This window comes from Rhinatrema bivittatum, chromosome 12 (genome assembly GCF_901001135.1).
Source record: "Rhinatrema bivittatum chromosome 12, aRhiBiv1.1, whole genome shotgun sequence".
Taxonomy (NCBI): domain Eukaryota; kingdom Metazoa; phylum Chordata; class Amphibia; order Gymnophiona; family Rhinatrematidae; genus Rhinatrema; species Rhinatrema bivittatum.
The window spans coordinates 75,521,866-75,548,249 of record NC_042626.1 but is presented as its reverse complement, the minus strand read 5'-3'; the positions used below and the strand labels follow the sequence as shown (position 1 = coordinate 75,548,249).

At 48.1% G+C, this 26,384-nt stretch overlaps 2 protein-coding genes across 11 annotated transcripts in view; one reads left to right on the top strand and one right to left on the bottom strand.

The window, feature by feature from the left end:
- MED1 (mediator complex subunit 1) overlaps positions 1–8,137 on the bottom strand; it is a 168,243-nt gene extending 160,106 nt beyond the window's left edge. For 2 of the 6 annotated variants that reach the window (XM_029572146.1, XM_029572149.1), the window contains exons 1-3: positions 5,678–6,114; positions 5,327–5,414; positions 5,080–5,182 (exon numbers count right to left, since the gene is read on the bottom strand). In XM_029572146.1, the coding sequence (XP_029428006.1) occupies positions 5,080–5,116 (37 nt within the window). In that variant the 5' untranslated portion in view covers positions 5,117–5,182; positions 5,327–5,414; positions 5,678–6,114. Of the gene's footprint in view, positions 1–5,079; positions 5,183–5,326; positions 5,415–5,677; positions 6,128–8,047 lie in introns of those variants that run through there. The other 4 variants (XM_029572144.1, XM_029572143.1, XM_029572148.1 and 1 more) reach the window with 4 other exon arrangements.
- Positions 8,138–8,417: 280 nt separating this feature from the next.
- The window catches only part of CDK12 (cyclin dependent kinase 12), a 169,761-nt gene continuing 151,794 nt past the window's right edge, over positions 8,418–26,384 (top strand). For 3 of the 5 annotated variants that reach the window (XR_003852079.1, XM_029572153.1, XM_029572154.1), the window contains exons 1-2: positions 8,419–10,013; positions 14,121–15,020. Coding sequence is in view for 4 of the 5 variants with exons in the window: in XM_029572153.1 (XP_029428013.1) it covers positions 9,025–10,013; positions 14,121–15,020 (1,889 nt within the window). In the remaining variant the exon portion in view is untranslated. Of the gene's footprint in view, positions 10,014–14,120; positions 15,021–26,384 lie in introns of all 5 variants that reach the window. The other 2 variants (XM_029572152.1, XM_029572151.1) reach the window with 2 other exon arrangements.

The following is a 26,384-nucleotide window of genomic DNA, read 5'->3' as shown; positions in this document are numbered from 1 at the left end:
GATGGATTACTGGGCTTCCTCCGACCATTGTCCCTGGGCCGACTGTGATTGACAGACTGCTCCCCAGCCGGAGAGGCTGGCGTCCGTGGTCACTATCATCCACTGAGGTACCTAGAGGTCCACGCCATGCCTCAGTTGCTCCAGGATCCCCAGCCAAGACTGGATCTGGCGGAGTCTGCAGTAAGGGAATTTGAAACTCCTCAGACTTTGGATCGAAGCGGGACAATAACGCTGTCTGTAAGGGTCTCATATGAGCAAAGGTCCACGGAACCAACTCCAGCGTGGATGCCAAGGACCTGTAAATAATCCCAGACTCTAGGCACCAGAAGGTCCAAGAGACTATGTACTTGTGTCCGCAGTTTGTCAATGCGCTCATCCATAAGGAAGACCTTGCCCATGAGAGTATCGAACCGTGCCCCTAGAAGTTCAGAGTCTGCGAAGGGAGAAGATAACTCTTGGCCTGACTGACGACCCAACCGAGCGACCTCAACCGGTACAGGACCTTTTCCACTGCCTGCTTGCAGAGATCCTCTGACTTCACTTGGATAAGCCAATCATCCAGATAAGGGTGATCCAACACACTCTCCCTCCTGAGGGCTACTGCCACAACCATCACCTTGGTGAAGGTATGAGGTGCCGTAGCAAGACCGAAAGGGAGGGCACAAAACTGGAAGTACCTTCCAAAGACCACGAAACGAAGAAATCTCTGATGATCCTTGCGGATCCCGATATGCAGATAGGCCTCCATCAGATCCAAGGAAGCTAGAACTCCCTTCCGCGCAACGCCACAATGGCGCAGGGTCTCCATCCGAAAATCTAGCACCTTGAGAGCCTTGTTCACCTTCTTGAGGTTCAGAATAGGGTGGTAGGAGCCTTCTTTCTTCAGCACCACAAAATAGATGGAATAACGCCCCACTCCCTGTTCTTCCTGGGGAACGGGGACAATAGCCCCTAGGGATTCTAGTCTGTCGAGGGCCTACCAAACAATCTGCTCCTTTGTTGGTGAACCGCAGGGCGATATCATAAAGAGGTCTCTGAGAGGGCGAGCAAACTCTAAGGCATAGCAGTGTTCTATGATGCTTAGAACCCACTGGTCTGAGGTAATCTTGACCCATTCCTGGAAGAAGAGGGACAGCCGCCCCCCGATGACAGGAAGAAATGGGTCAGCCGAATCTTATAGCGAGGATTTGGCTCCAATGGAACCTTGCCCAGCCCCATCTCGGCTCACTCGACGCCCTCGAAAAGACTGAGACCAGGACTGTGACCTCCCCTTGCTTGCAGGTGGACCGGATCAGGTGCCCTGCTCTGACAGAAGCGTCTTTGCCCCCCTAAAACAAGAGCGCGTCGGAAGAAAACTTCTGGAGCCCTTAAGGTTCATAAACTGCCTGAAGATAAACCTATTGTAGCCCAACAACTTTATCAGCTGCTCCAAATCTTCACCAAACAAAAACTTGCCCTTGAAGGGGAGGGCTCCAAGGTGAGCCTTAGAAGAAACTTCAGCCGACCAATTACGCAACCACAGGAGTCTCCTTGCGGACACAGCAGATACCATTGTTCTTGAGGAGGTACAAAGCAGGTCATATAAGACATCCGCCCCTTAAGCCACCGCCGCCTCCAGGTGCTCCGCTTGCGCCGATTCCTGAGATGGGAGATCTCTTGCACTCAGCAACTGCTGTGCTCACCCGAAGCATATAACTGCTGCAGACAGCAGCTCTGATGCAGAGGGCCGAGACCTAAAAAATGCGTTTAAGAAGAACCTCAAGCTTTCTATCTTGGAGACCCTTAAGGGCCACCACCCCTGCCACCAATATAGTGGTCCTCTTTGTGACTGCTGAAACTGAGGCATCCACTTTAGGAACCTTCAGAAGGTCTAAGATCTCCTCCAGCAAGGGGTACTGTTTGTCCATAGCCCAGCCGATTCTCAGACCCGTTTCCAGAGTAGCCCACTCCCGGGCCATCAGTTGTTGAAACATCTGATGCAAGGGAAAAGTTCTGGCTGGGCCCTGCAAGCCTGCCAAAACTAGGTCGACCGTGTCTTGGGCTGAATCAGCCTGGGGAAGAGTGAGCCCCAGCTCCTCCAGGACATATAGAATGAGGGGCTCCAATTCCTCCCTGTGAAATAAGCGGACGACTTTCGAATCATCCCCATTCAGGGGCAAAGGCTTCTCTGGGTCCTCATCCTGATCAGTGCCACTGCCGAGGGGAGGAGCAGGGACCGCATCCAGGGGTAATGGACCCGCGAGGTCCGCAAGCCCCAAGGAAGATTGAGCTGTGCCACTCCAGAATGCAGTGCCCCGGATCTTTCAGACTCGGATCGAGTCCGGAGGTTCCGGGCACCTGGGGGCCTTCTTGGGTGGACCAGAAGAGAGACGCCCCCCTTCTGAGACAGGCTAGCCAAAAAGGCTTTGTGCATCAGAAGCACAAAGTTGGGAGTATAAGAAGGCTGGCCTGTCAATTCCCCCTCGGGTTGGGGGGGGGGGGGCTGGAGGCCGCTTTCGCCACCGGCTCCCGCCGCCTGGATGAACGTGCGCCCGCTGGCTCCCGCCGCCACCTGGATGAACGCGCGCCCACCCGCCCGCCGGCTCCCGCCTCGATGAACTCGCTCCCGCCTCAAATGCGCGCCCGCCGGCTCCCGCCAGTAAGTTTACTTTTTTTTACACTTTATTCCCTTTTGTTTTAAATTTTCGCCCTGCACCTTGCTTCGGGAGGGGGGGGAACCATCCACTTCCTGGTACCTGTCATTTCAAATGTCAGTAGAAATGACATTTGAAATGACAGGTACCAGCGCACCCAGGATACTGTATAGGCTCTGTATTAAGCGCCTATACAGTAAAATGGGTTGCGCGGGCCTAACGCTTCGCCTAACGCTTCGCAGACGCGGCTTGCATTTGCAAGCAATTTAAATAGAGTATCGAGCGGTATGTGAGCAGGACTGTGCGTGCGGCGAACAAGGGTGCGCCCGGCACTGCCGCACTCTAACGCGACCTTACTGTATCGACCTGTTAATTAGTTAGGGTAGTAACCGCCGCAATAAGCAAGCTACACCCATGCTTGTTTACCCTATGTAATTCAGTCCTTGTTGGTTGTCTGTATATAGATCCACTTTTCTTCATTCCCCCTGCCGTTGAAGCAGAGAGCTATGCTGGATATGCGTGAAGTATCGGTCTTTCTCCCCTGCTGTTGAAGCAGAGAGCTATGCTGGATATGCGTGAAGTATCGGTCTTTCTCCCCTGCCGTTGAAGCAGAGAGTTATGCTGAATATGCATTGAAAGTGAAGTATCAGGCTTATTTGGTTTGGGGTAGTAACCGCCGTAGCAAGCAAGCTACACCCATGCTTATTTGTTTACCCTGACTATGTAATTCAGTCCTTGTTGGTTGTCTGTATATAGATCCACTTTTCTTCATTCCCCCTGCCGTTGAAGCACAGAGCTATGCTCGATATGCGTGGAGTATTGATCTTTCTCCCCTGCCGTTGAAGCAGAGAGTTATGCTGGATATGCATTGAAAGTGAAGTATCAGGCTTATTTGGTTTGGGGTAGTAACCACCGTAACAAGCAAGCTACTCCCCGCTTTTTGTGAATGCAAATCCTTTTTTCCACATTTCCTCTTGCCATTGAAGCTTAGAGCAATGTTGGAGTTGCATTAACCATGTGTATGTATATTGAATAAGGGTATTATCTCCAGGCAGTAGCCGTCATACCCGAAAGTCACCCACTCTTCATTCACATCCTCTAGACTTTATGGATCCACAGTGTTTATCCCACGCCCCTTTGAAGTCCTTCACAGTTCTGGTCTTCACCACTTCCTCCGGAAGGGCATTCCAGGCATCCTGACATTGGTTCTGAGTCTTCCTCCCTGGAGCTTCAAATCGTGACCTCTGGTTCTGTTGATTTTTTTCCGACTGAAAAGGTCAGCCACCCGCTGAAGAAATGCCTAAACTCGGCCCTGCCGTTAGACTTCCATTTTTTTTTTTTTAAAGGTACAGTACCATTAGAAGGGCAGGCTGCTCCAAATCTCCAGAGAAATGGGGCCTCACCAACAGCAGAGAGCGCTGAGGATTTCCAAGCCTGACTCCCGCAGGACCTGCTACCAGGGTGGATGGTCCCACCGGAACCTGTCAACCCCCTGGGGAGGAAGTAAAAAAATTGCTACTTCTGTCCTTGCTGGCAATAAGAATAAAAATGCTCTAAGACTGTTCTCTTTTTTTGTTTGTTTTTAAAACACAAACTGGTCCAGAACCGCATGTTTTGCACCACATCCATCTGCTGGAGACAAAGAAATACTGAAGAGATGCAGGTAGCACACTGGCTTAAGAGGGGGTGCTCTCAAAGCTTTTCTCTGTCTCCATCTGCTGGAAGGGAGGCAAAACCTAGCAATCTGGTCTGATCTGGGTTCGTACAGAGAAACCAGCTGGATATGTTTTCTGCTGTTGAAAGCTTTTGAAAAATATCAGAGTAACCATACATAAGAAAAAAGACCAAGTGTAGCTTGGTTCAGTACCAAACTCCCCCAACACTGACAGAACATCAACATCTGACAAAATGGACTCTGTCCTTGAAAGTTCATTAATTGGTTAGTCTATATGATGCCACCTGTCTCGTGTCATTTTCCCCAAAGAATCCCCATAAAGCCACCCTCTCCTCACAGCATTCGATTACATACCCCTCACAGATCTGCTAATAAAGGATTACTCTAGATTCCATCTGTAAATAGAATTCTCTCTATTGCAGGACCCACTCTCTGGAACACCTTGCCAGCCGAACTAAGACTGGAAATAGAGTTTAAAAATTTTAAAAAAGACTTGAAGACCTGGCTTTTTGAACAAGCCTATTCAGCCAATCTAAGAAAAGACTAATAATAATAAGATATTAAGATCTATAATCTTATTTTATGCCTATACTGTCTTTCTAGAAAATTGTCTCCCTTTCCCCTTTTAATGTAAGAATGTTATTATATTTATATTTGATGTATACCTTGTTTTTATGTTTACTTTTTTGTTAACCATTATGATGTATTTATACGAATGACGGTATACAAAATTTTTTAAATAAATAAATAACAGCATCCATAGATTCTCACCGTAACCTGCCGGACAAGTTTGATGGTTTCGGTCCATGGCCGGTTTTGATTGAACTTGGCATGCAGTCTTTCCAAAAGAGAACTCATCTTGATGCGGGAGCTTCTGCAAAGAAGGCAAGGCAAAGCAGAAAATCATATGGATACTTATTGCTAAGCTCCACTTTGGCCATAAGAATAGATGTGTACATAGGAAAACAATGGGAAAAGTCGCACGACATGTTTCCATTCAGGGTTTTTTAGTTTTTACCTTGGATGTCTCAAATCCTGTGTTTTCGAACTGGCCAGATTACTCTGGAACTGAGCGTCCCCATGCCAAAGTGAATCAGCAGAGCTCCCTGAAGGGAAGAAAAGAGTGTCTGCCATCAACATAGGGGGAAAAAAAATTCGCTTATAACACAAAATGACTAAAAAATGGATGGGCCATCATTCTCATCAACTGTACCCTATAAGTGAGAGGTAGGAAAAGCATATAGGTGAGATGTAAGGAGATTTCATATATGAGAAGGATTCTATGAGTGAGAGCTAGGGCAGGTCTTAAACACGGGGGCAAGACGTCCCTATAGGTGACGAGGGAAGCAGGCGAATGGCAAAGACTCACCCTACGGCTTCATCACTTATGCTTGGAGCACACTGAAAGCCGACGTGCTGAACCGGCACTACCGCTCTCAAGTCCGAAACGGGTACCGACTCGCCGCCGGGCCGCCAAGCGCCGCGAGGCCTCTGTCTCTCCCGAGACTCTCGCCTTTCCGCGGGAGTGGGCGGAGCCCACCCCTTCTCGCGAGACATCATATCCTCGCGAGGTAAGCAGGATAACGCCTGCGCCAGGCAGAGTTGCCAGCCCGGGTTATTTCCCGCCTCATTGGGCTACCTTTTTTTTCCCCCTTTTCTGAATTGGAATACTTTTGGGCTGAGCAAACGGGAGGCGGTGTGCTAGCAACTCTTTGTTGCTGGCACCTTTTTTTTTTACTGTGCTTCAGGCAGCCGAGCCAGCAGTCGCAGTGTGATGACTCATAAGCAGTAGCCAATCAGAGTCTATAGAATCTGCAGAAGGCGACGGTTACGGCAACTTGCATAGCAAGAGGTCAGGTAAAGAGAAAGCTGTTCCCCCACCGTGCTCATAAAACAAATGTCAGATTTCAATGCAATTCACACCTAGAAGGTAAGCACTTTCTTTACTCCTTGTGCTGATAGCACTGACATTTTCTAGCAAGCAGCATCACTAAACAAATAACTCCAGTGAGGAGGTTCTACATAGAGAAAAAACGGTAGAAATGAAACCGGTATCAAAACTAAAAGTGAATAGCAGGAGCCTTCTCATCCTGAATACAGCCATCATTATGGGTTGGTCTGATTTCTCGTTTTTATTTTTCCCAAAAATATGGGTATCAAAAATTGAGCATTAACTATTAATTTATAATCCTTTTCTGCACTTCAAAGCAAATTACATTAAGGTATTGCAGGTATTTCCCTATCCCCAGGGGGCTTACGTTCTAGTTTTGGCTATTCCTTTACAGCATATCATACAAAGGGTCATTATGGCTCTTTGGGGATTTTAGTATGAAGAATGGGTTACAGTGAGTTCTGATTGCAAAATTGGGCACATCCACTTACTTCACAATAAAAATGACAGACTTCAAGTGCCCGAGCAGATTTCCAGTGATCAGATATTAACACTAGAGAAAACAATTGGACTGGCAACCACCAGCACAATCTATAAATGTATATCACTATTTACCTCATTTACATACAGAAAAGAGCCAGAAAAGCAGTGAATGATACATGTATGACCAGCAAAAACAGCACACTGGTAAGCATTCCATTAAGGGTGATTACTGCCACTGAGCATTGTGTTGGTTTTGTGGACAAAGGGTAACAGCCAGCTTACTAAGCTTTAACAGGGTGAAGTGGAGAGGTCAGCAGCTTTGGCTTCAAGAACAAAATGAAGGCAAGTTCAATGACAGCAATAACAACTTTAGCAGAGTGTGGGCAGGCAAGTTGGTCTGTGCATCTGAGCCACTTTGTTTTCTTATTTGCAGCACCAATTAAAGTAAAATTATAGGCTACCGAAAATACAAGGACCAATCTCAGGTTTTTGTAAGCAAATAAAATTGTAAGCTTTGAGAGAAGTCTCTGTCTTATTGATAGAGGGTGCTTAGTTCCGTGGAACACCTATTAAAGTCACCTTGTCTTGTGGGGTTTGGATTTTTTGTTTTTTTTTTTTTCAATAAAAGTGGATCAAAGCCTAACATTTAATGCTCAATTTTTCAAATCCATATTTTTGGGAAAAATTTAAATCTGACCAACCCATAATGATGGCTGTATTCAGGATGAGGCATCTTCTACTATTCAGATTTTGATTTGATGCTGGTTTCATTTCTACCATATTTTCTCTCAGGCTGATGCAATAAGAGGTGCTGGAGAGCCGGCTCTCCGAGTTGAGCACCTGCTCTCCCGATGTGCGCCCAAGCATCTCTCCTGAGCATGTGATTTTCTATTCAAATTAGACTGTGCTCTAATAAGGAGGCGGTAGGGACACTAGCTCGTCCCTAGCGCCTCCTTATTAGCGAAAGCGGCGGCTGTCAGCAGGTCCAACAACTGACGCTTAATTTTACCAGCATCGGTGTTTGAACTGGTTGACAGCCCTGGGTTCAGAAAACAGATGCCAGCAAAACTGAGTGTCCATTTTCAAACCCGTCAACAGGCAGGCAGATTTTTTTTTTTTTATATTTTTGGTGCCTCTGACAATATCGCTATGATATTAAGTCGGAGGGGGTACAGAAAAGCAGTATAAGGGGTAATAATAGCGTCTAAAACGCATGACTGAACGGGGGCTAAACTCTGCACTCGGCCAAGCGCACTGTTCTGTATCGGTCTGTGTATGTAGAACCTTCTCCCTGAAATTGTTTAGTGGTGCTGCTTGCTAAAGAATGTTACTATTATCAGCACAAATTGTAAATAAAGTACTTACCTTCCATGTGCGAGTTTTATTTAAATCTGTCATTGGTATTATGAGTTCCTGAAGGAAGAACTTTCTCTTTACTTGACCCATACTCTGCAAGCTGCAGTAACCGTCGCCTTTTGCTGATCCTACAGTCTCTGATTGGCTGCTGCCTATGAGTTATTACACTGCGACACCTGATTCGACTGCCTGCAGCAAATAAAAAAAATGCCAGCAACAAAGAGGGTTGGCAGCACTCGGTGACCCATTTGCTCAGTCTAAAATCACCTAATCCGCACAAGGGGGGGGGGGGGGGAAGTAGCCCAGCTGGACGCGAAAGAGCCCAGTCTGGCAATGCTGACCGTTACCAGGCAGGGCGGGGTGAGATGGGGAGAAGCGGAAGTGCCGGGCCTCGGCTCTCGCGAGATGGCCATTTCTCGCGGGCTTTCCCTGAGCAAGTCGCGCGAGCGGATGGGCCGTGCGGCCTCGGCGGCGGTTCTCGCGCTGTCGGGAGCGCGCGCGGCCGAGAGAGGGAGAGTGTGTGAGTGAGGGAAAGAGCCCGGCGGACACACGCCGCCCCAATTACCTCCCTGACCCTACCCCCCCCCCACCTCCTACTGAATTATTAAAAGAGATCAGCCCTCCCCCCTTCCAACCACCCACCCCAGCCCCTTCCCAGCGCCCCGCAGAGCGGGGGCTGGGGGAGCCTGGAGGGGAGGCACACGCACACCCTCCCTCCCTCCCCCCGCTCCCCCTCCGGTGCATGGAGCCGGCCTGGGCCCTCAGCCCGAGGCGCAGCGTAGGCCCTTTCCGTCAGGTGACAGGCCCCGGCCGGAGGAGGCGACGGAGGGGCCCGGTTCCGGGCTGTTTCTTTTTTTTTATTTTTCCTTTTGTTGAATTGACTTCAGTTTCGGTTGGAGGGGGGGAGTTTAATTGATTTTTTCTTACTTTTTCCGCCCCCTCTGAGGGGGCTTTCCCCTCCCTCCGCTCGCGAGGACACTAAAGGAATGCCCAACCCGGAGAGGCATGGCAGCAAGAAGGAGGGGGGAGGCCCGGCTTCGTCGTCTTCCGTACAGCCGCTGGCGCAGGGCGGGAGCTGGAACAGCAAAGAGCGGCACCGGTTGAGCTCCAAGCACAAGCGCCACAAGCCGCGGCACCCGCGGGGGGAGGCTCCGGCCGAGGCGCCAGCCCTGCCGCCACCACCGCTGCCCCTCGGCGCCCTCAAGCCGCTCGTCGAGTACGACGACATCAGCTCCGACTCGGACACTTTCTCGGACGACGCGGCCGTGCGGCGCCAGCAACAGCAGCAGAGCGAGGAGCGACGGGGTCCTGAGCGCCACCGGCACCGCCACAAACGCAAGGGCCTCGACAAGAGCCCGGAGCGGGCCCTGGCGCCCTCCTCCTGCAAGAGACCCAGCGAGGAGCAGGAGGAGTATGGGGGGAAGCCGCCGCCGTCCTCCTCCTCCTCGTCGTCCCGGGGGGCCAAAGCTTCCAAGGAGAAAGGGCGCAAGGAGCGCGACTCCAAGGCCGGGCACAAGGAGCGTGGCAAGAGCCGCCGCAAGCGCGAGGCGGTCGCCGCCGCCAAGAAGTACAAAGCGGCTGAGAGCCCGAAGCGTAAGGGCCGTAGCCCCCGCCGCAAGCGCGCCCAGAGCCCACGGCTTGATGCCAGCCCCTCCGAGGCCTCGGCCGGCGCAGACTACGAGCCCAGCCCGCCCCGCTCACATGCCTCCAGCGGCTACGGCCCCGCCGCCAGCCCCGGCTACCGTGAGCCGCCCTCCTACCAGTGCAGCCCGTACGGCGAGCGCCGCCGCCAGAGGTCCACCAGCCCGTACGGAGGGAGCCGCCGCCGCTCCTCCAGCTACGAGCGCGGTGGAGGGGGTGGCGGCGGCGGCGGCAGCGGCTCGTACAGCGGGCGCTCCCCCAGCCCGTATAGCCGGCGGCGCTCCAGCAGCCCCTTCCTGCCCAAGCGCTCCATCAGCCGCAGCCCCGGTGCCAGGTAAGGGCCTCGTTTCCATTTATTTATTGATATTATTATTGTACTAATGCTCTTCCCTCTCCAGCTCGCCTGGGCCTTGCCTCCCGCGGCCTTGTGCTTAGGCCCGAAGCGCTCTGCTTCCTGTCGCGGGCTGGAGGCTCTGCCATGTGCTGTTGCCCCTTCCCTCCCGCCCCGTGTTAGAGGCCTTACGGCAGCTGCTGTGCCCGGGGCGGGAGGCCTGAGAGCCGGGCACAGCCCCCCCCCCCCCCCCCATGCCTTTCTATCCCCATTACTTTACCCACCACTGTATTGTCTGATGTACCAGGGAAACCTTTCCCGGGCAGCGGTTTGAAAGGCAAAGTGCCTGAGTTTCAGATCTCCCAATGTTCAGACTTACACTTTATGCACAAAAAAAAGTTACTTCAAGTTGTTCTTCTCGAACAGAGTCATGGAGAGGGAGATTCTAGTTAAGTTTTATAAAGCACTCTCATGTTGCAGGGTTGTAAGCATGTCTTTTACTCCGCTAAATTTATGAAAGAAGCCTGGTTAAGTATAGTACAGATTATATCTCCTGCACAGTCATGTCTCTCCAAAGTTTCAAATATTCACACACATTCATGTTTACTGGGGGGAACTCATCTGCTGCATTTGTTTATCACAGCAAGAACTCGAGGAAAAAGATCAGGAGAAGGATATGTAAAAGCAGGTCTTGGCTCTGTAGTGATGAATTTACAAATCGGCAGGTTAGATGCACTCTGGTAGAAAGTGGGAAATGTGGAAGAGGCTGCTGGTTGTGTTCTTTGAAGTACTTGACAGAAAAAACCCAACCCTTTTGGTGGTATCCTGGTTTCTGATGTGCTTTGCAGTAGTCATGTTAATTGTTATTGCTTTCACCCATCATATTTTTCTCAAAGCTCTGCAGCTTCTCTTCTGCAATCACTATTTCCACAGTTCTCCCCTTCTAATGTCCTGAATTGGTTTCCTGACCTATGTTGTTGTCAGTTCAGAATTCTTGTCTTTGCCTTCAAATATATCATCAGCCTGCCTTTTTCTTTAATTTCTTGCTGCTATTCATGTCACTAATTACTACTCAAGTCTCTAGCGCTGTGCAGATACACATAAGGGACAATCCCTGCTTTGGCCTCATGTTCATAGCACCATCATCTTAATGTCCTCTTTTTTTTTTTTAAACATAAACCTTGCCTTACTGGGTCAGACCAAGGGTCCATCAAACCCAATATGCTATTTCCAACAGTGGCCAAAACAGGTCACAAGTACCTGACAGGATCCCAAGGGGTAGATAGATTCCAAGCTGCTTATTCCAAGAATAAGCAGTGGATTTCTGCAAATCTTCCTTAATTGTTAATGGACTTTTCCTCCAGGAACTTGTCCAAACCTTTTTTTTTTTAATTGCAGTTAAACTAATAGTTTCACCACATCTCTGACAATGAATTCCAGAGCTTAATTTATGCATTAAGTAAAAAAAAATGTTTTCTCTTCTTAGTTTTAAATGTATTACCCAGTAACTTCATTGTGTGTTCCCTGTTCTTTTAATTTTTGAAAGAGTAAACAGATTAACGTTTACTCATGCCATTCCACTCATTTTATAGACCTTCCCTCAGCTGTCTTCTCCAAGCTGAAGAGTCCTAACCTCCTTAGCCTTTCTTCATATGGGAATTGTTCCATCCCTTTTATCATTTTGATCACCATTCCCTGTACATTTTCTAATTCTGTTATATATTTTTTGTCTCGTGAGGGACTTTGTCAAATGCTTTCTGGAAATCTAGATACACTATATCAATTGGCTCACCTTTATCCGCATGTTTATTTACACCTTCAAAAGAAATGTAGCAAATTTGGGAGGGAAGACTTCCCTTGACTAAATCCATGTTGATTTTGCCCCATTAAACTATGCTTATCTATATGCTCAGCAATATTGACCTTTCATAGTTTCAACCATTTTGCCTGGCACAGACATCACTCATATAATTTCCTGATCACTCTATGATCACTTTTTAAAAATTGGCATTACATTGGCAACCCTCCAATCTTCAGGTACCATACATGATGTTATTGATAGTTCACAAATTTCCAAAAGCAGGTCCGTAGTTTCATTTCTCAGTTCTTTCAGCATTCTGGGATGTATCCATCTGGTCCAAATGATTAGCTACTCTTTTTAGTTTGTCAGTTTGCCCTAGTACATCTTCCAGGTTCAGTGAGATTTGTTTCAGTTCCTCTGAATCATCACCTTTGAATATCATTTCTGGCATGGGTATATTTCTTATATCTTCCTCAGTGAATACTTAAGCAAAACATTCATTTGGCTTTGTCATCCCTAAGTGTCCCTTCTACCCCTTCATCATAATAGTCCAATACTCCCCCACAGACTTTTTACCTCAAATGTACCTTAAAAAGTTTTTATTACAAGTTTTTGCTTCCAAAGCAAGCTTCATTTCAAAATCTCACTTTGCCTTCCTTATCAATGCTTTGCATCTGACTTGCCAGTGCTTATGCTGTTTCCTGTTTTCTTCCTTCAGATCCCTTTTTCATTTCTTGAAAGATGTTCTTTTAGATATTATAGCCTCGCACTTCACCTTTCAACCATGCTAGTAGTCATTTAGCCGTCTTTCTTTTCTAATGTGTAGAATACAGCTGTTCTGGGCTTCCAATATGGTATAAACAATATCCATGCCTGAGCTAAACTCTTAACCTTTGTAGTTGCTCCTTTCCTAACCATTTTTTTCCTAACCATTTTCCTCATTTTATTATAGTCACCTTTTTGAATGTTAAATGCTGTCTAATAGATTTCTTTTTTGTGCTCCCTCCAGTTATTAAGTCAAATTTGGTGATAATGTGATCACTATTGCCAAGTGGCTCCACACTGTTCCTCTCGCACCAAATCCTGTGTTCCACTGAAGTCTAGTTCTAAAATAGTTTCCCCTCTTGTTGGTTTTTGTACCAGCTGCTCCATGAAGCAATCATTAATCTCATTTAGGAACTTTACTTCTCTAGAATGTCCTGATGTAATATTCACCTAATCATTAGTGGGGTATTGAAATCACCCATTATTATTGTGCTGCTGATTTTGTTAGCTTCCCTAATTTCTTTTAGCATTTCATTGTTCATTCTGGCCAGGTGGATGGTAATACACTCCCATTATTATTTTATTCCCTTTTTCACCTGGAATTTTTATCCATAAATATTCAACATTGAATTTTGTTTCCTGCAGAACTTTTATCCTGTTTGACTCAGTGCTCTCTTTAACATATAGGGTCACCCCTCCACAAATTTGGTGGAGGGGTGGCAACTATATGTTAGCATGTTTGACTCAAGGCACTCTATCTGAAGTCCAGCCAGTCACTACTTTCAAAATGTATATGCCACCACTCTTTGCTAAGTTTCCTAGTGGAAGGAAGAACAGAGCTGTTACCATTGGTGTTGAGATAAACAAACAGTGGTGAAGAGACTTGCCTGAGGTTATGAAAATGGAGTGATTAGAGCTCTGGCACAGGGAGGTGAATTGATATGACATGGTGGGCCTTGTTTTTTTAATAGATTTATTAGGTTTCAGAATTTTTCCACCAGTTATGTGATCAGATTGTTACAATGTCTTGATAATTAATAAACGTAACATGCCACAGTATCAAACTTATGCGAAGAACATTTATTCAAATAAAACTGTCATGCCCTGGCAGTACCTCGTTATTAGTCTTTTCTAGTGAGGAGATCCTTCCTTGTTAAATTGTCTGCTTCCTTTAAAAAAAAAAAAAAAAAAAAGCAAGAACTAAAAACATCTCTTGGTGTAATATGTAGGGTCAGTGTCTCGGCGAACAGCCTTTTCCTGGAGGGCTCATGATGGTTGGGCATTGCTGGTAAAAATTTGTAGATCTAGGCTTAATCCTGGGAAACCCCTTGTTTGTCACTTTGTGTCCCAATTAAAGCTGCAACACATCTCATGGATGCTTGAGAGACTGCAATATGTGCATATCCAGATTGCACACAGATAGAACGGACTAAATGTATTTATACTCTCTTTTGTGCTTATTTCCGATTGTTACTGTGAATTTTCTTTAGAGTAGAATTTAGTTTTTCTATTTCTTAATTTTTCCTTTTCAATCCCATTTACAGGAAATCTGCAAAGTCCCGCAGTAGAAGCCCCATGTATTCAAGGAAAACATCATCGTCCTCTTCCTCTCACAGCAAAAAGAAACGCTCTGGGTCCCACAGTCGCCATTCCAGTATATCACCTGGTAAATTGCCATTAAACTCCAGCCTCGGGGCTGAGCTCAGCAGGAAAAAGAAGGAGAGGGCTGCGGCTGCTGCTGCTGGGAAAACAGATGGCAGGGAGTCCAGGGGCTCTCCTCTTGTACTGATTAGAAAAGAGGGCAATTCCAGTGAGGTTAAAGTTTCAGGGATGGACCCCAAAAAAATAACCAAAAGAATAAAAGCTGAAAAGTCATCATCTGATACAGAACTGGCACATTTGATAAATACGAATACAGAAACGAAACAGACTGTGGAGCCTATCAAGACAGAAGAGAACTGTGAGAAAAAACCCCCTGCTCTGGTTAAAGACTTGAAACCAGTGGTGGCTAAAGACTCGAAGCCTGTGATAGGGAAGGATGAGCCTACCACACCAAAAGAGGCAGTAACTGAGAGAGATGAGAAACCACCTCCACTGCCCCCAGTCACATCGCCACTTCCCCCTCTCCCAACTTCGTCACCTCCACCCCGGACTCCTCCATTGCCGCCCCTTCCCCCATCCTCTGCTGCCCCACATCAGCCACCTCCTTTACCGCCACCACCAACCCTGACGTTCATGCCATTGCCTACCACGGTTGCTGCGTCCTTGACATCATCTCTTTATCCAAAGACATCCGTGTTCTCTCAGGCAAATTCTCAGCCAGCAGTCCAGCTGTCTACAAAGTCGCAAGTGTCTGTAACGCTTTCTATACCGCACCTGAAGACTTCAACCCTGCCTCCCCTGCCCCTCCCACCTTTGCTGCCAGGAGAGGATGACCTGGATAGGTAAGCCCATGCTTGCTCCAGCAAAAAACTGCTAACAGTAGGAATCACTGCTGGGACTCTTGTCAGTCACCATTTGTTTGTATTCTGTTACTTATGCATCAGTAAGGGAAGACTGAATCTCTGAGGAGATTGGTTAGTTATAGGAGATGCCTAGTGTTATCAGACCCTGATTGGTTATGTGTTCACATGCACACCCTACCACGCACTGTAACTGACAGTACATATAACATTGGGGGGTGTTAACTGATTGTGTTTGCGTGGCTTACTTTGAATATGTTTTCTAGTCTACTAAGAGACTATATTGTATGGCTTCCATGTGGGAGAATCACCAGAAAGCAGTTAACCATTTGATTCTTTAATGAAAAGATTATCTAACGTAGACAGAAGTTTATAAGCGTTCTATAATCTGCTAATAGAGGATGCCAGTTGTCTTCTCTGGTAGGAGAGAGATCATCTTGTACTGATTGGAATAAGCAGTGCTCAGCTTTTCTTTGCAGGCCTCCAGCTCAACCTGTAAACAATGGTCGCTAAGATATTGGCCTGACCTAATGTGAGGCTGTATTGCTTAAGATTTGTTCAGAAGTGTAATTCCCATTACTACAGCAAAATATTCAGACACATGCAGGGAAGCACCTTCACCTGAAGTTGCAGTTTCTGCCTCTAGGGGAACACGGAGGATGACTTTCCTTGCTTTTATTGGCACCGCTGACTTGTAATAGTTATCTGCAGTCTTTCTCTGCACAGATCTGGCCCAAATTTGGCAGCTGTGCCGGAAACCGTGGCAATACACTTGCCTATGGAATTTTAGAACTGGCAGTCTATATGTGCAGATGGACAGACGTGGAGAGAGCAATTCTGCTTAGAATGTGTGAAATGTGGGTAAAATTAATTCTAAATGGTGAAATGACTGAGAAAATAAAGGGTATTCCTGCTTAGAACTCTGCATAACATACATAATACAGCCTGGGATTTGGTTCAAATTGTGAAAAATAAGGTGGAATTCAAACTTTCCTGTTAATTTACTTTTAATCCTGCCAGACCAGACAAGCGGGTTTTCTCCCTCCTATCAGCAGATGGTGACAAGAAGAAAAGTTCAAATCACTCCCCTCATAGGGGGTCCGGTGTTGCCTTCAGCTCTTCATATCTAATGTCAGTTAATAGAACCGTAGAAAATTTTGTTTTGGTTTCCTAATCAGCGCCTCAACCAAAACCTGATGCAGCTGAGGAAGTTCATTCCATGATTGTTAACCCAGGAATTAGATACCTAACCAAGGTCACAGTTAGGCCAACCTCCTTCAGAGTGGGCAACAACGTACTCTTAGCTTGTCAGAGTGAGAGACCTTGATCATTGCAGCTTCCCTGGATGGGTTCTGGATTGATTTGGTAGGACTTAAAAAAAAAATAAAAATTAGCAGACGTTTAAATGCCAGAACAAGTTAGACAAGTGAGACGTACCCAGGCTCCATCCAGGGAGGAAGGAAACCCTGATGGCTGTAAGTATGACTGCATCCAAGGCACGGCCTTCCCATTCTGCACATCCACACTGAGATGCTTAGAGCAGGGATACAATGGAGACTACAAGAAGTCCTGCACCCTCATAGAGCAGGTGTACTGGCCCTCTGGGACCTGCAAACTTGCTGAATGGGAGAATCGGAGAAAATTCTTTTTCCCTGTACGTACCATGATCAGTCCAGAGAAGTGGGTTGTGTATCCCTATCAGCAGATGGAGTCAGAGAGCAAAACATTGGGGCACTGTCATATATACTATAGTGCCACCTGCAGTCCCTAAGTATGTCTCTGACTCCAGCAGTTGGTAGAGGTGCACTACCTGCAGCCTTAGTTATTTTTCAGTGTAGTTAGATAGAAATTTTGGTTTTATTTTCTTCCTTGCTGCAGTTACACGATGTTAGGTTCCATATTAGGAGCTACCACCCAGGAAAAAGATCTAGGCATCATAGTGGATAATACTTTAAAATCGTCGGCTCAGTGTGCTGCAGCAGTCAAAAAAGCAAACAGAATGTAAGGAATTATTAAAAAGGGAATGGTTAATAAAACGGAAAATGTCATAATGCCTCTATATCGCTCCATGGTGAGACCGCACCTGGAATACTGTGTACAATTCTGGCCGCCACATCTCAAAAAAGATATAGTTGCGATGGAGAAGGTACAGGGAAGGGCAAGCAAAATGATAAAGGGGATGGAACAGCTCCCCTATGAGGAAAGGCTGAAGAGGTTAGGGCTGTTCAGCTTGGAGAAGAGACGGCTGAGGGGGGATATGATAGATGTCTTTAAGATGATGAGAGGTCTTGAATGAGTAGATGTGAATCGGTTATTTACACTTTCGAATAATAGGACTAGGGGGCACTCCATGAAGTTAGCAAGTAGCACATTTAAGACTAATCGGAGAAAATTCTTTTTCACTCAATGCACAATAAAGCTCTGGAATTTGTTGCCAGAGGATGTGGTTAGTGCAGTTAGTGTAGATGGGTTCAAAAAAGGTTTGGATAAGTTCTTGGAGGAGAAGTCCATTAACGGCTATTAATCAATTTTACTTAGGGAATAGCCACTGCTATTAATTGCATCAGTAGCATGGGTTCTTCTTAGTGTTTGGGTAATTGCCAGGTTCTTGTGGCCTGGTTTGGCCTCTGTTGGAAACAGGATGCTGGGCTTGATGGACCCTTGGTCTGACCCAGCATGGCAATTTCTTATGTTCTTCTTTTTTCCTCGTTGCTTCCTGAGGTGTTAGGCACCTTCGTGGGCCATCCCTTGGTGGAAGCCGAGCATCCGCAGGGTTGGGAGCCCCTGACTGAGTTTCGCCTGCTTCGGCTCAGGGGTTACAGACAAGGGGCTCCTAGTCCTCCTACCCCTGAAGCTGCTCCATCCATCCCTGCTTGAGCTGGCTCCTTACTTTTTTTTTTAAACTGAAACTTTAAGATCAGTGATTTCTTTGAGCCATCTTTCTCTGAGGTAAGGAGTCGGCTGGGGCAGCCGGTCGGGGTTGGAGCTTCGATTCTTCCACTCCCGGGGCCCTGGGAGGTTGAGTAAGAAAAGGGGTAAGTCTGCCGTGTTCGGACCGCGTTTTCAGCACCATCAGGTGGAACAGCTCAGTTGCTGCATCGGGGCCTGTTCGGTTTTGTTTTCCCGTGCTGCTGGCAGTGTGCGCGGTGCGCCGGACTAGGCCTCTTCTCCGCTTGCAGTTTCTTGGAACTGCGTGACTGCGCGGCCCAGCATGGCGCTGCAAACTAAATCTGCTTCCTGCCGCGAGTGTGGAGCACGCGGGCAGGACATAAATGCGGCATCCCTTTGTTCTACTTGCTCCTCCAAGTTAGCAGGCTCTCCCAACTCGGTCCCCTCCCCCCCTCGCGGGGGGAGGACTCCCCTCCTGTTTTGGGCCCTATGGGTGAGGACCCAGTTATGGGGGCTGGGGAACTGGCGCCACTGGGCCCCCGGGGGGGGGGGGTGACCCCGGAGGCTTTTCCCCCGGAGTTTGTTCTTATCATGCATCAGGCTTTCTTAGCAAGCAGACAAGCAGCAGCAAAGAGACCCGGGCAGGCGGAGGACTCCGCTGAACTGCCCCGGAAGCAGGGTAGGTCTGTAGACGCTACGCCTCGTCCCACAGAGCGCCCTCGTCAGGTAGATGACATCATCAGGGGTTCTCAGGGAACCAGCCCTCATTACAGGATCGGCTCCGACAGGGACGACGCCCGATCCGGATCTGGGGGACACGGATGGGGAAGACTTCCCTACTGCGGAAGGGGATAATCCCAGTGTGGTTCGTCTTTTTAAACGTGACGAGCTGTGTCCTCAGATTCCCCAGGTGTTGGACGTCCTGGGCCTTAAGGTTACCCAGGAGGAATCTGATAGTGAAGGGGTTAATCCAGTCCTCGATGGAATACGGGGACCAACAACTTCGTTTCCTCTGCCTAAGAAGGTCCGCAAGCTCGTGAACCAGGAGTGGGATACTCCTGATGCGGGTTTGGAGTTTGGTAGGGCAAAGGCGAAGCTCTGTCCCCTGTCATCAGAGGAGTTGGATCTCCTGAAGATTCCGAAGGTGGACGCAGCCATCTCAGCGGTCACAAAGAAGACCACGTTAAAGGACATGCAAGACCGTAAACTGGAGATGGCCACCTTGGGCCTTCGTGCAGCAGTCTGCGCTAGCCTTATGCAGAGGGCTTGCCTGTGCTGGGTTCAAGAGGCAAGCTCGAGCGCAGGCAGTGGCGGTGATGGGTCACTACAGTTGGCCCGGTTGGAAGCAGGCATTGCGTATGGGGCGGATGCACTGTATGATCTCATTCGGACCTCGGCTCAGTCCACGATGTCCGTGGTGGCAGCTCGTCGGTTCCTCTGGTTGCGGAATTGGGCAGCGGACTTGTCTTTCAAATCTCAGTTTTGTAACCTTCCCTTCAAGGGCAAACTCCTTTTTCGGGGAAGAACTGGATCAGCTGGTGAAACTACTCGCGGAATTCAAGGGTAATCAATTGCCAGAGGATAGGCGATCTTCTAAGAAGGTTTTCCCCCTAGGGCTTGATTTCGAGATGGCTCCTCATTGGGAAACTTCACATATTCACCGTCAAATAGAGCTCCATCCAGGCACGGTGGTACTCGTAGCTCCAGAGTGGCCGTGTCATCCGTGGTTCGCGGATCTGGTTCGCTTGGCTCTCGAAGGACCATTACAGCTCGCGTATCTACCGCGACTACTTCGGCAGGGCCCAATATTTTCGGATCGGGAGAATCACTTCTCTCTCGCGGCTTGGCTTTTGAGCGGCGACGTTTACACTTGAAGGGCTATTCTGAACAGGCAGTGAATGTCCCACAGGTCCTGGACTTTCTGCAGCCACTGCTATTAATTGCATCAGTATCATGGGATCTTCTTAGTGTTTGGGTAATTGCCAGGTTCTTGTGGCCTGGTTTGGCCTCTGTTGGAAACAAGATGCTGGGCTTGATGGACCCTTGGTCTGACCCAGCATGGCAATTTCTTATGTTCGTGTTCAAGTGGCAGCTCTTGGTGCATCGCTTGGCAAGTTTGCAGGCTGTTCGCTGGCAGTCCATCCAGACATTGCTAGGTTTCTCAAGGAGGTTAAACACTTGCGGCCTCCCCTCCGTTCTGTGTGCCCTGATTGGAGTTTGAACCTAGTGCTTTGGGTGCTCTGTGGTTCCCCCTTCGAACCTCTCCGCAGAGCTTCATTGAGGGATCTCACCTTAAAAACAGTCTTTTTGGTGGCCATTTGCTCGGCACGTCGGATTTCGGAGTTACGGGTTCTGTCATGTCGGGGTCCCTTTCTTCACATTTTCGATGATAGGGTGTCCTTGCGCACGGTTTCGTCCTTCGTTCCGAAAGTGGTTTCGGCGTTTCACGTCAATCAAACGGTGGAGCTTCTGGGCTTCTCTCAGTGGTCTCGTGACTCCTCGCAAGGCAGGGATGTGCATGTGCTGGACGTGCGACGCATCTTGTTGCGTTACCTGGAAGTTACTAATGACTTTCGGAGGTCCGATCATTTGTTCATTCTTTTTGGTGGCCCAAAGAAGGGGGACAAGGTGTCTAAAAGCGACCATCTCTCGGTGGATTAAAGAGGCCATTTGTTCGTCGTGCATAGCCCGCGAACGTCAGGTTCCCTTGGGTCTCCGCGCTCATTCCACTAGGGCCCAGGTTACTTCCTGGGCGGAATGTCGGTTTCTGTCGCCTCAGTAAATCTGCAGGGCGGCGGTGTGGTCGTCTTTGCACGCTTTCACTAAGCATTATCGACTGGACATGCATGCTGCGGAGGGGTCTTCCTTCGGTGAGAGTGTTCTGCTTGCGGGTCTTCCAGGTTCCCGCCCAGTGTAGGGTGGCTTGGGTACATCCCACTTCTCTGGACTGATCCTGGTATGTACAGGGAAATGAAAATTGGTTCCTATCTGCTAATTTTCGTTCCTGTAATACTCAGGATCAGTCCAGAGGCCCGACCCTTTCTTCAGCTACCAAAAGACTGCCTTACTGAGTTTTTTATATTTCTGCTACTCGTTGCACGGGGCTCTGTTTTTTGCAGACATGGTTAATGGAGCAGCGTTTTAGTCGTTGGTTCGGTTAACTGTATTCTGAGGATGAAGGGCTGTTCCATTTGGTTAAGTTCCCTTCATCTGTTCTTATGTTAGTTTGGTACCGGTGGGCTTGGGTACAGGTCAATACTGAGGGATTGCAGGTGGCACTATAGTATATATGGCGGTGCCCAAAGTTTTGCTCTCTGCCTCCATCTGCTGGTAGGGATACACAACCCACTTCTCTGGACGATCCTGAGTACTACAGGAACGAAAATTAGCAGGTAAGAACCAATTTTCATTTCACTCAACTTACAATTAAGCGCTGGAATTTGTTGCCAGAGGATGTGGTTAGTGCAGCTCAGTTCAAAAAAGGTTTGGATAAGTTCTTGCAGGAGAAGTCTATTAACTGCTATTAATCAAGTCTACGTAGGGAATAGCCACTGCTATTAATTGCATCAATAGCATAGGATCTTCTTAGTGTTTGGGTAATTGCCAGGTTCTTGTGGCCTGGTTTGGCCAATGTTGGAAACAGGATGCTGGGCTTGATGGACCCTTGGTCTGACCCAGCATGGCAATTTCTTATGTTCTTATGGGCAAAGATCTCATCTCCTGAAACCAATGCCTTCAAAATCACTATGCTTTAGTGGGACACATCAAAGATCTATCCAAGAACAACTGGTCACTTGTAAACATCTCAAATGTGATCTGCAATGGACTTAAGAATGGCTATCCTTGTCCTGGTGTATATCTAATTTTTTTCACAGTCAAAAGAAAAAAAAAAAAAAGCCCAGTTCTGACAGAAGTGAAATACTACCCTTAGATATATCTGGCGCAGAGATACTTTCTGTAAAAGGGGACCGACTTCAACAATAGCAACAACAATTTAGATGTTAACTCTAAGGCTTGAGAGGAAGGCAGGCCAAATTCTTTCAAAACTAAGCTCAGGTTCCAAGCTGACAAGACTTCCCACGGCGGAGAACTTACGTCCTTGTTCCCTGTACATATCCAGATCAGCTTAGATTCCTGGTTTTATACATCCCTGCCAGCAGATAGAGACAGAAAGTTTCACTGACACTGCTTCATAATCCCTGGTGTCACCTGCAGTTCCTCAGTATTTCTCTGTCTCCAGCAGATGATGGCTGGTGCATAAACCTGCAGTTATGAGGTCTGGTGAATTATTTTTTTCTTTTTCGGGTGTGAGCCTTTCCTCCCAGGGGTGTTTGGGTCCTGGTAGATGCTTCCCGTTTTGGTTGAGGTGGACGAGCTGGAGGTCAGTGACCTTTTTGTATGCTCGCTCCTTTAGTCCATAGGGTGTAAATCTGGTGGTTCAAATCCCTCCCCTTCACGAGGCTGCTCAGGCAGCTATAGGCTCAGTGCAGCTGGCATTTTTTTTTTCTTTCATCAACCTGCCTTCCTTTCTTTAAATTTCTGGGTTCAGTCTCTCCTTATTTCTTTTTTGCCTTTTGCTGAACCTGAGCTGGACAGCTCTGTGTTCTCTGCAGAGGAGAGGCTGACCAGAGTTTTAAAGTTGTTTTCCTAGCATGTAGCCAGATAGACTCAGGACCCCAATAGGTTATGTGCTCCCCTGCTAGCAGATGGGAGACCAAGTCAGGTTTCAAAGCGGACGTCACCCTAGATATACCCCTGAAGTGATCTCAGCCCTTCAGTATCTTTCTGTCTCTTATCAGGAACACGGTACTCTTTAGATGAGGAAAATTTACCTTCAGATTTCTACTTTTAAATTCAAGAAGATTGAGCCCCGCTCTCCTGCGGTGATACCTAATGGTCCCTCCCCCAGTTGAGAATTACTGAGGCGATTTCAGAGGTACCTCAGAGGTGTGCCTTGGTCCGGTAGCCGGTTCCCGGCATGGACTTTGCTGCTGAAGCAACTGAAAGGCAGCGGGTGCAGGAAGCAGAGCACAGCAGTGACTGCCTAAGTCCTCTCCTTCTGCAACTGAAGACAGTCTCTGTACTCTGCCAGTAAGCACTGAGCCCAGGTAAGTAGAGAAGAACTCCTCTTATCCAGAGATGTGGAAGGGCTTCGGTAAGTCTTTCCTCCAGTTTCCTTGCTCGGCGCGCTGTACCGACATCGTTCTCAACTCCATTAGGGCGAAGGAAGGTGGTTTCCGAGCGGCCCCCCAATGGGCTAGGCCCACTTCAGACTCGGTGGGCACGCCATGTGGAGGGCCGCCGCGTGCACAAGGGGGAGTACCTAGCATCCCTGGATTTAACTGAGGCATACTTGCATATAGGAATCTGGCCCAATCATCAGAGATATCGGAGATTCATGATCCTGGGAGAACATTTTTAATTTTGCGCTCTGCCCTTCAATTTGGTAATGGCGCCCAGGACCTTTTCCCCAAGGTGATGGTCGTGGTGGCTGCAGCTCTCTGGAGGGATGGAGGCTTGGTCCACTACTGTATGGATGACTGGCTGATTCGGGCAAAGTCAGAAACCCTTTGTCGGAAGGCAGTGGACTTAGTCCTTTGGTGCCTGAGATTGTTGGGGTGGATAGTCATTCTGTCCAAGAGATATCTTGTCCCTTCCCTGATTTTGGAATTCCTGGGGGCACATTTCAGTACAAGGGTGGGGAAGGTCTTCCTCACCGAAGAGCGGATTTCCATGTTGCAGGCTCAAGCTCACAGATTATTGACGAAATTGGTACCCAAGGTTTGGGATTACTTGCAAGTTCTCGGGTCTATGGCTTCCACCTTGGAGTTGATTCCTTGGGTGTTTGCTCATATGAGGCCTCTACGCTTGGCTTTACTATCTCGATGGGACCCGTTGTCTGAGCAATTTCAGCTACCTCTCCCTCTTACAGAGTTGGCTTGTTCCAGTCTTTCTAGGTGGCTGCTTCCGGACGAATTATCTAGTTGTGGACTTAAACATTCCGGTCTGGACAATCGCCACCGATGCCAGTCTCTCCGGGTGGGGAGTGGTGTGTCAGAGCCAGTTTGTGCAAGAGCAGTGGTCGCCGGAGGAAGCCTCATGGTCCATCAATTGTCTAGAGCTGAGAGCCATATGTTTGGTCCTGCAGGTGTTTCTGCCCCTGTTGAGGGGAAGGCCAGTGAGGGTCTTGTCAGACAATGCAACAACAGTGGCTTACATCAACTATCGGGGGCACCAAGAGTCAAGTGTCTCAGGAAGCCCGGATTTTGATCGCTTGGGCAGAACAACATCTGGAGCAGTTAGCTGCCTCCCACATAGTGGGCATGGACAACGTGCAAGTGGATTTTCTGAGCCAGCAGCAGCTGTACTCCAGAGAATGGGAGCTGTCAGAGGAGGCGATGTACTTCATCAGTCACAGGTGGGGCACGCCATGCGTCGATTTATTGGCGACCTTCCGCAATGCCAAGGCCCACTCTTCAGCCGGTGAAGAGAAAGAGGAGCAGAGGGTGTAGATGCCTTGGTTCTGCTCTGGCCAACAGACATCCTTCTGTATGTGTTTCTCTTTGTCACTTGGTGGGAAAGATCTTGCGGCGCATAGCAATTCATCTGGACAAAGTGATTCTTGTTGCACCAGAGTGGTCAAGGCATCCATGGTTTGTGGACTTAGTCAGCCTAGCAGTGGATGGACCGTTATGGCTGGCTCATCTGCTGAACCTTCTGCACCAAGATCCCATTTGTTTAGATCAGGCAGATTGCTTTTGTCTAGCAGCTTGGCTTTTGAGAGGCAGCATTTGAGAGAGAGAGAGATTATTTGGAAGTGGTCAACGTCACCCTCTTGCACACATCCCTGGCCTATGCGAGAGTTTGGAGAGTTTTTGAGGCCTGGTGTTCCAAGCTGAGGCTGAATCCTATGCGTGCTTCAGTGGTGCACATCTTGGCTTTTCTGCAGAGGGTTTGGTCAAGAGTTTATCCTTTAGTTTCGTCTGGGTTCAGATGGCAGGTTTGGGATATCTTCGAGGTAAGGTTCGGGGAGTATCTCTGGCAGCTCATCTGGACATTGTATGTTTTCTTTGGGGAGCAAAACATTTGCGTCCCCTGGTTCGGAAGCCTTGTCCTTCCTGGAACCTTAACGTGGTCCTAAAGACCATATGTGCACCTCCGTTTGATCCTCTGAGATGAGCGGCTATAAAAGAACTCACTTTAAAGGTGGTTTTCCTGGTAGCGATCTGTTCGGCTCGTCGAATCTCAGAGCTTCAGACCTTATCATGTAGGGAGCCCTTTTTTGAGGATTTCGGATGCAGGAGTGTCCTTGAGAACAGTTCCATCCTTTCTTCTGAAAGTGGTGTCGTCATTCCACTAAAATGTCAGTGGAGTTCCCATCCTTTCCAAATCCAATCCCTAAGGTGCCTCAGGCTAGAGAGTTACGAAGGCTACATGTGGCGCGCGCTTTGTTGTACTACCTGGAAGTCACAACAGCTTCTGTTTGTCTCATCATTTCTTTTGTGCTGTGGAGTGGTGCCAAAAAGGGGCATAAGGTGTCAAGTGTCACAATTGCGTGGTGGTCAAAAGAAGCTATTAGCTCTGTGTATATCTGTCAAAGTTGCCCTGTTCTGGAAGGGTTATGGGCGCATTCTACCCGTTCTCAGGCAGCTTCCTGGGCCGAGTGTCAACAAATTTTGCCACAGTGGATCTGTAGAGCGGCTGCTTGGAAATCATTGCACACTTTCGCTAGACATTATCGTTTGGATGTCCAGGCCCCAGAGGCCATGGGCTTTGGTGAAAGTGTACTTCAAGCGGGACTCTCACAGTCCCACCCTGTTTAGGGAAGCTTTGGTACATCCCAGCAGTGGGGATTGATCTGAGTACGTACAGGAAAAGGAAAATTGGTTCTTACCTGCTAATTTCATTCCTATAGTACCACAGATCAGTCCAGAGCCCCACCCTCTGAAGGAAAGGGAGAATTGGAGAGTCTGCTCAATCTGGTTTTTGTGAATACTCTGAAGGATGGGACAGGTTTTTTGTTAGACCTACACATGGTTTTGTGTGGGTGTGGTTTTCAGTTCAAGATTTCCTTTTCCCACTGCTCGTTCAGGGAAGGTTAGTTATTCAGTGTGTGAGTTTTGTTTCTTTCATTTCTGGCTTGGGTACAGATCAATACTCTGGGACTGCAGGTGGCACCTTATGTTAAGTGGCAGTGTCAGTAAAACTTTGTCTCCATCTGCTGGAGGGGAGGCAAAACTCAGGAGTCTGGATTGATCTGTGGTACTACAGGAACGAAAATTAGCAGGTAAGAACCAATTTTCCTTTTGTCCTCTTCCGTGACTATCTTGATAGTATGCTACAGTGTGAGCAGCCATTCTAGTAATCTGCACAGAACAAATGTAAAATTGTGAAGCATTCAGATAGCCAGCTACCGTTTATGCAAAGTTAGTTTTCTGTTGCTTAGGGTGTATTGTA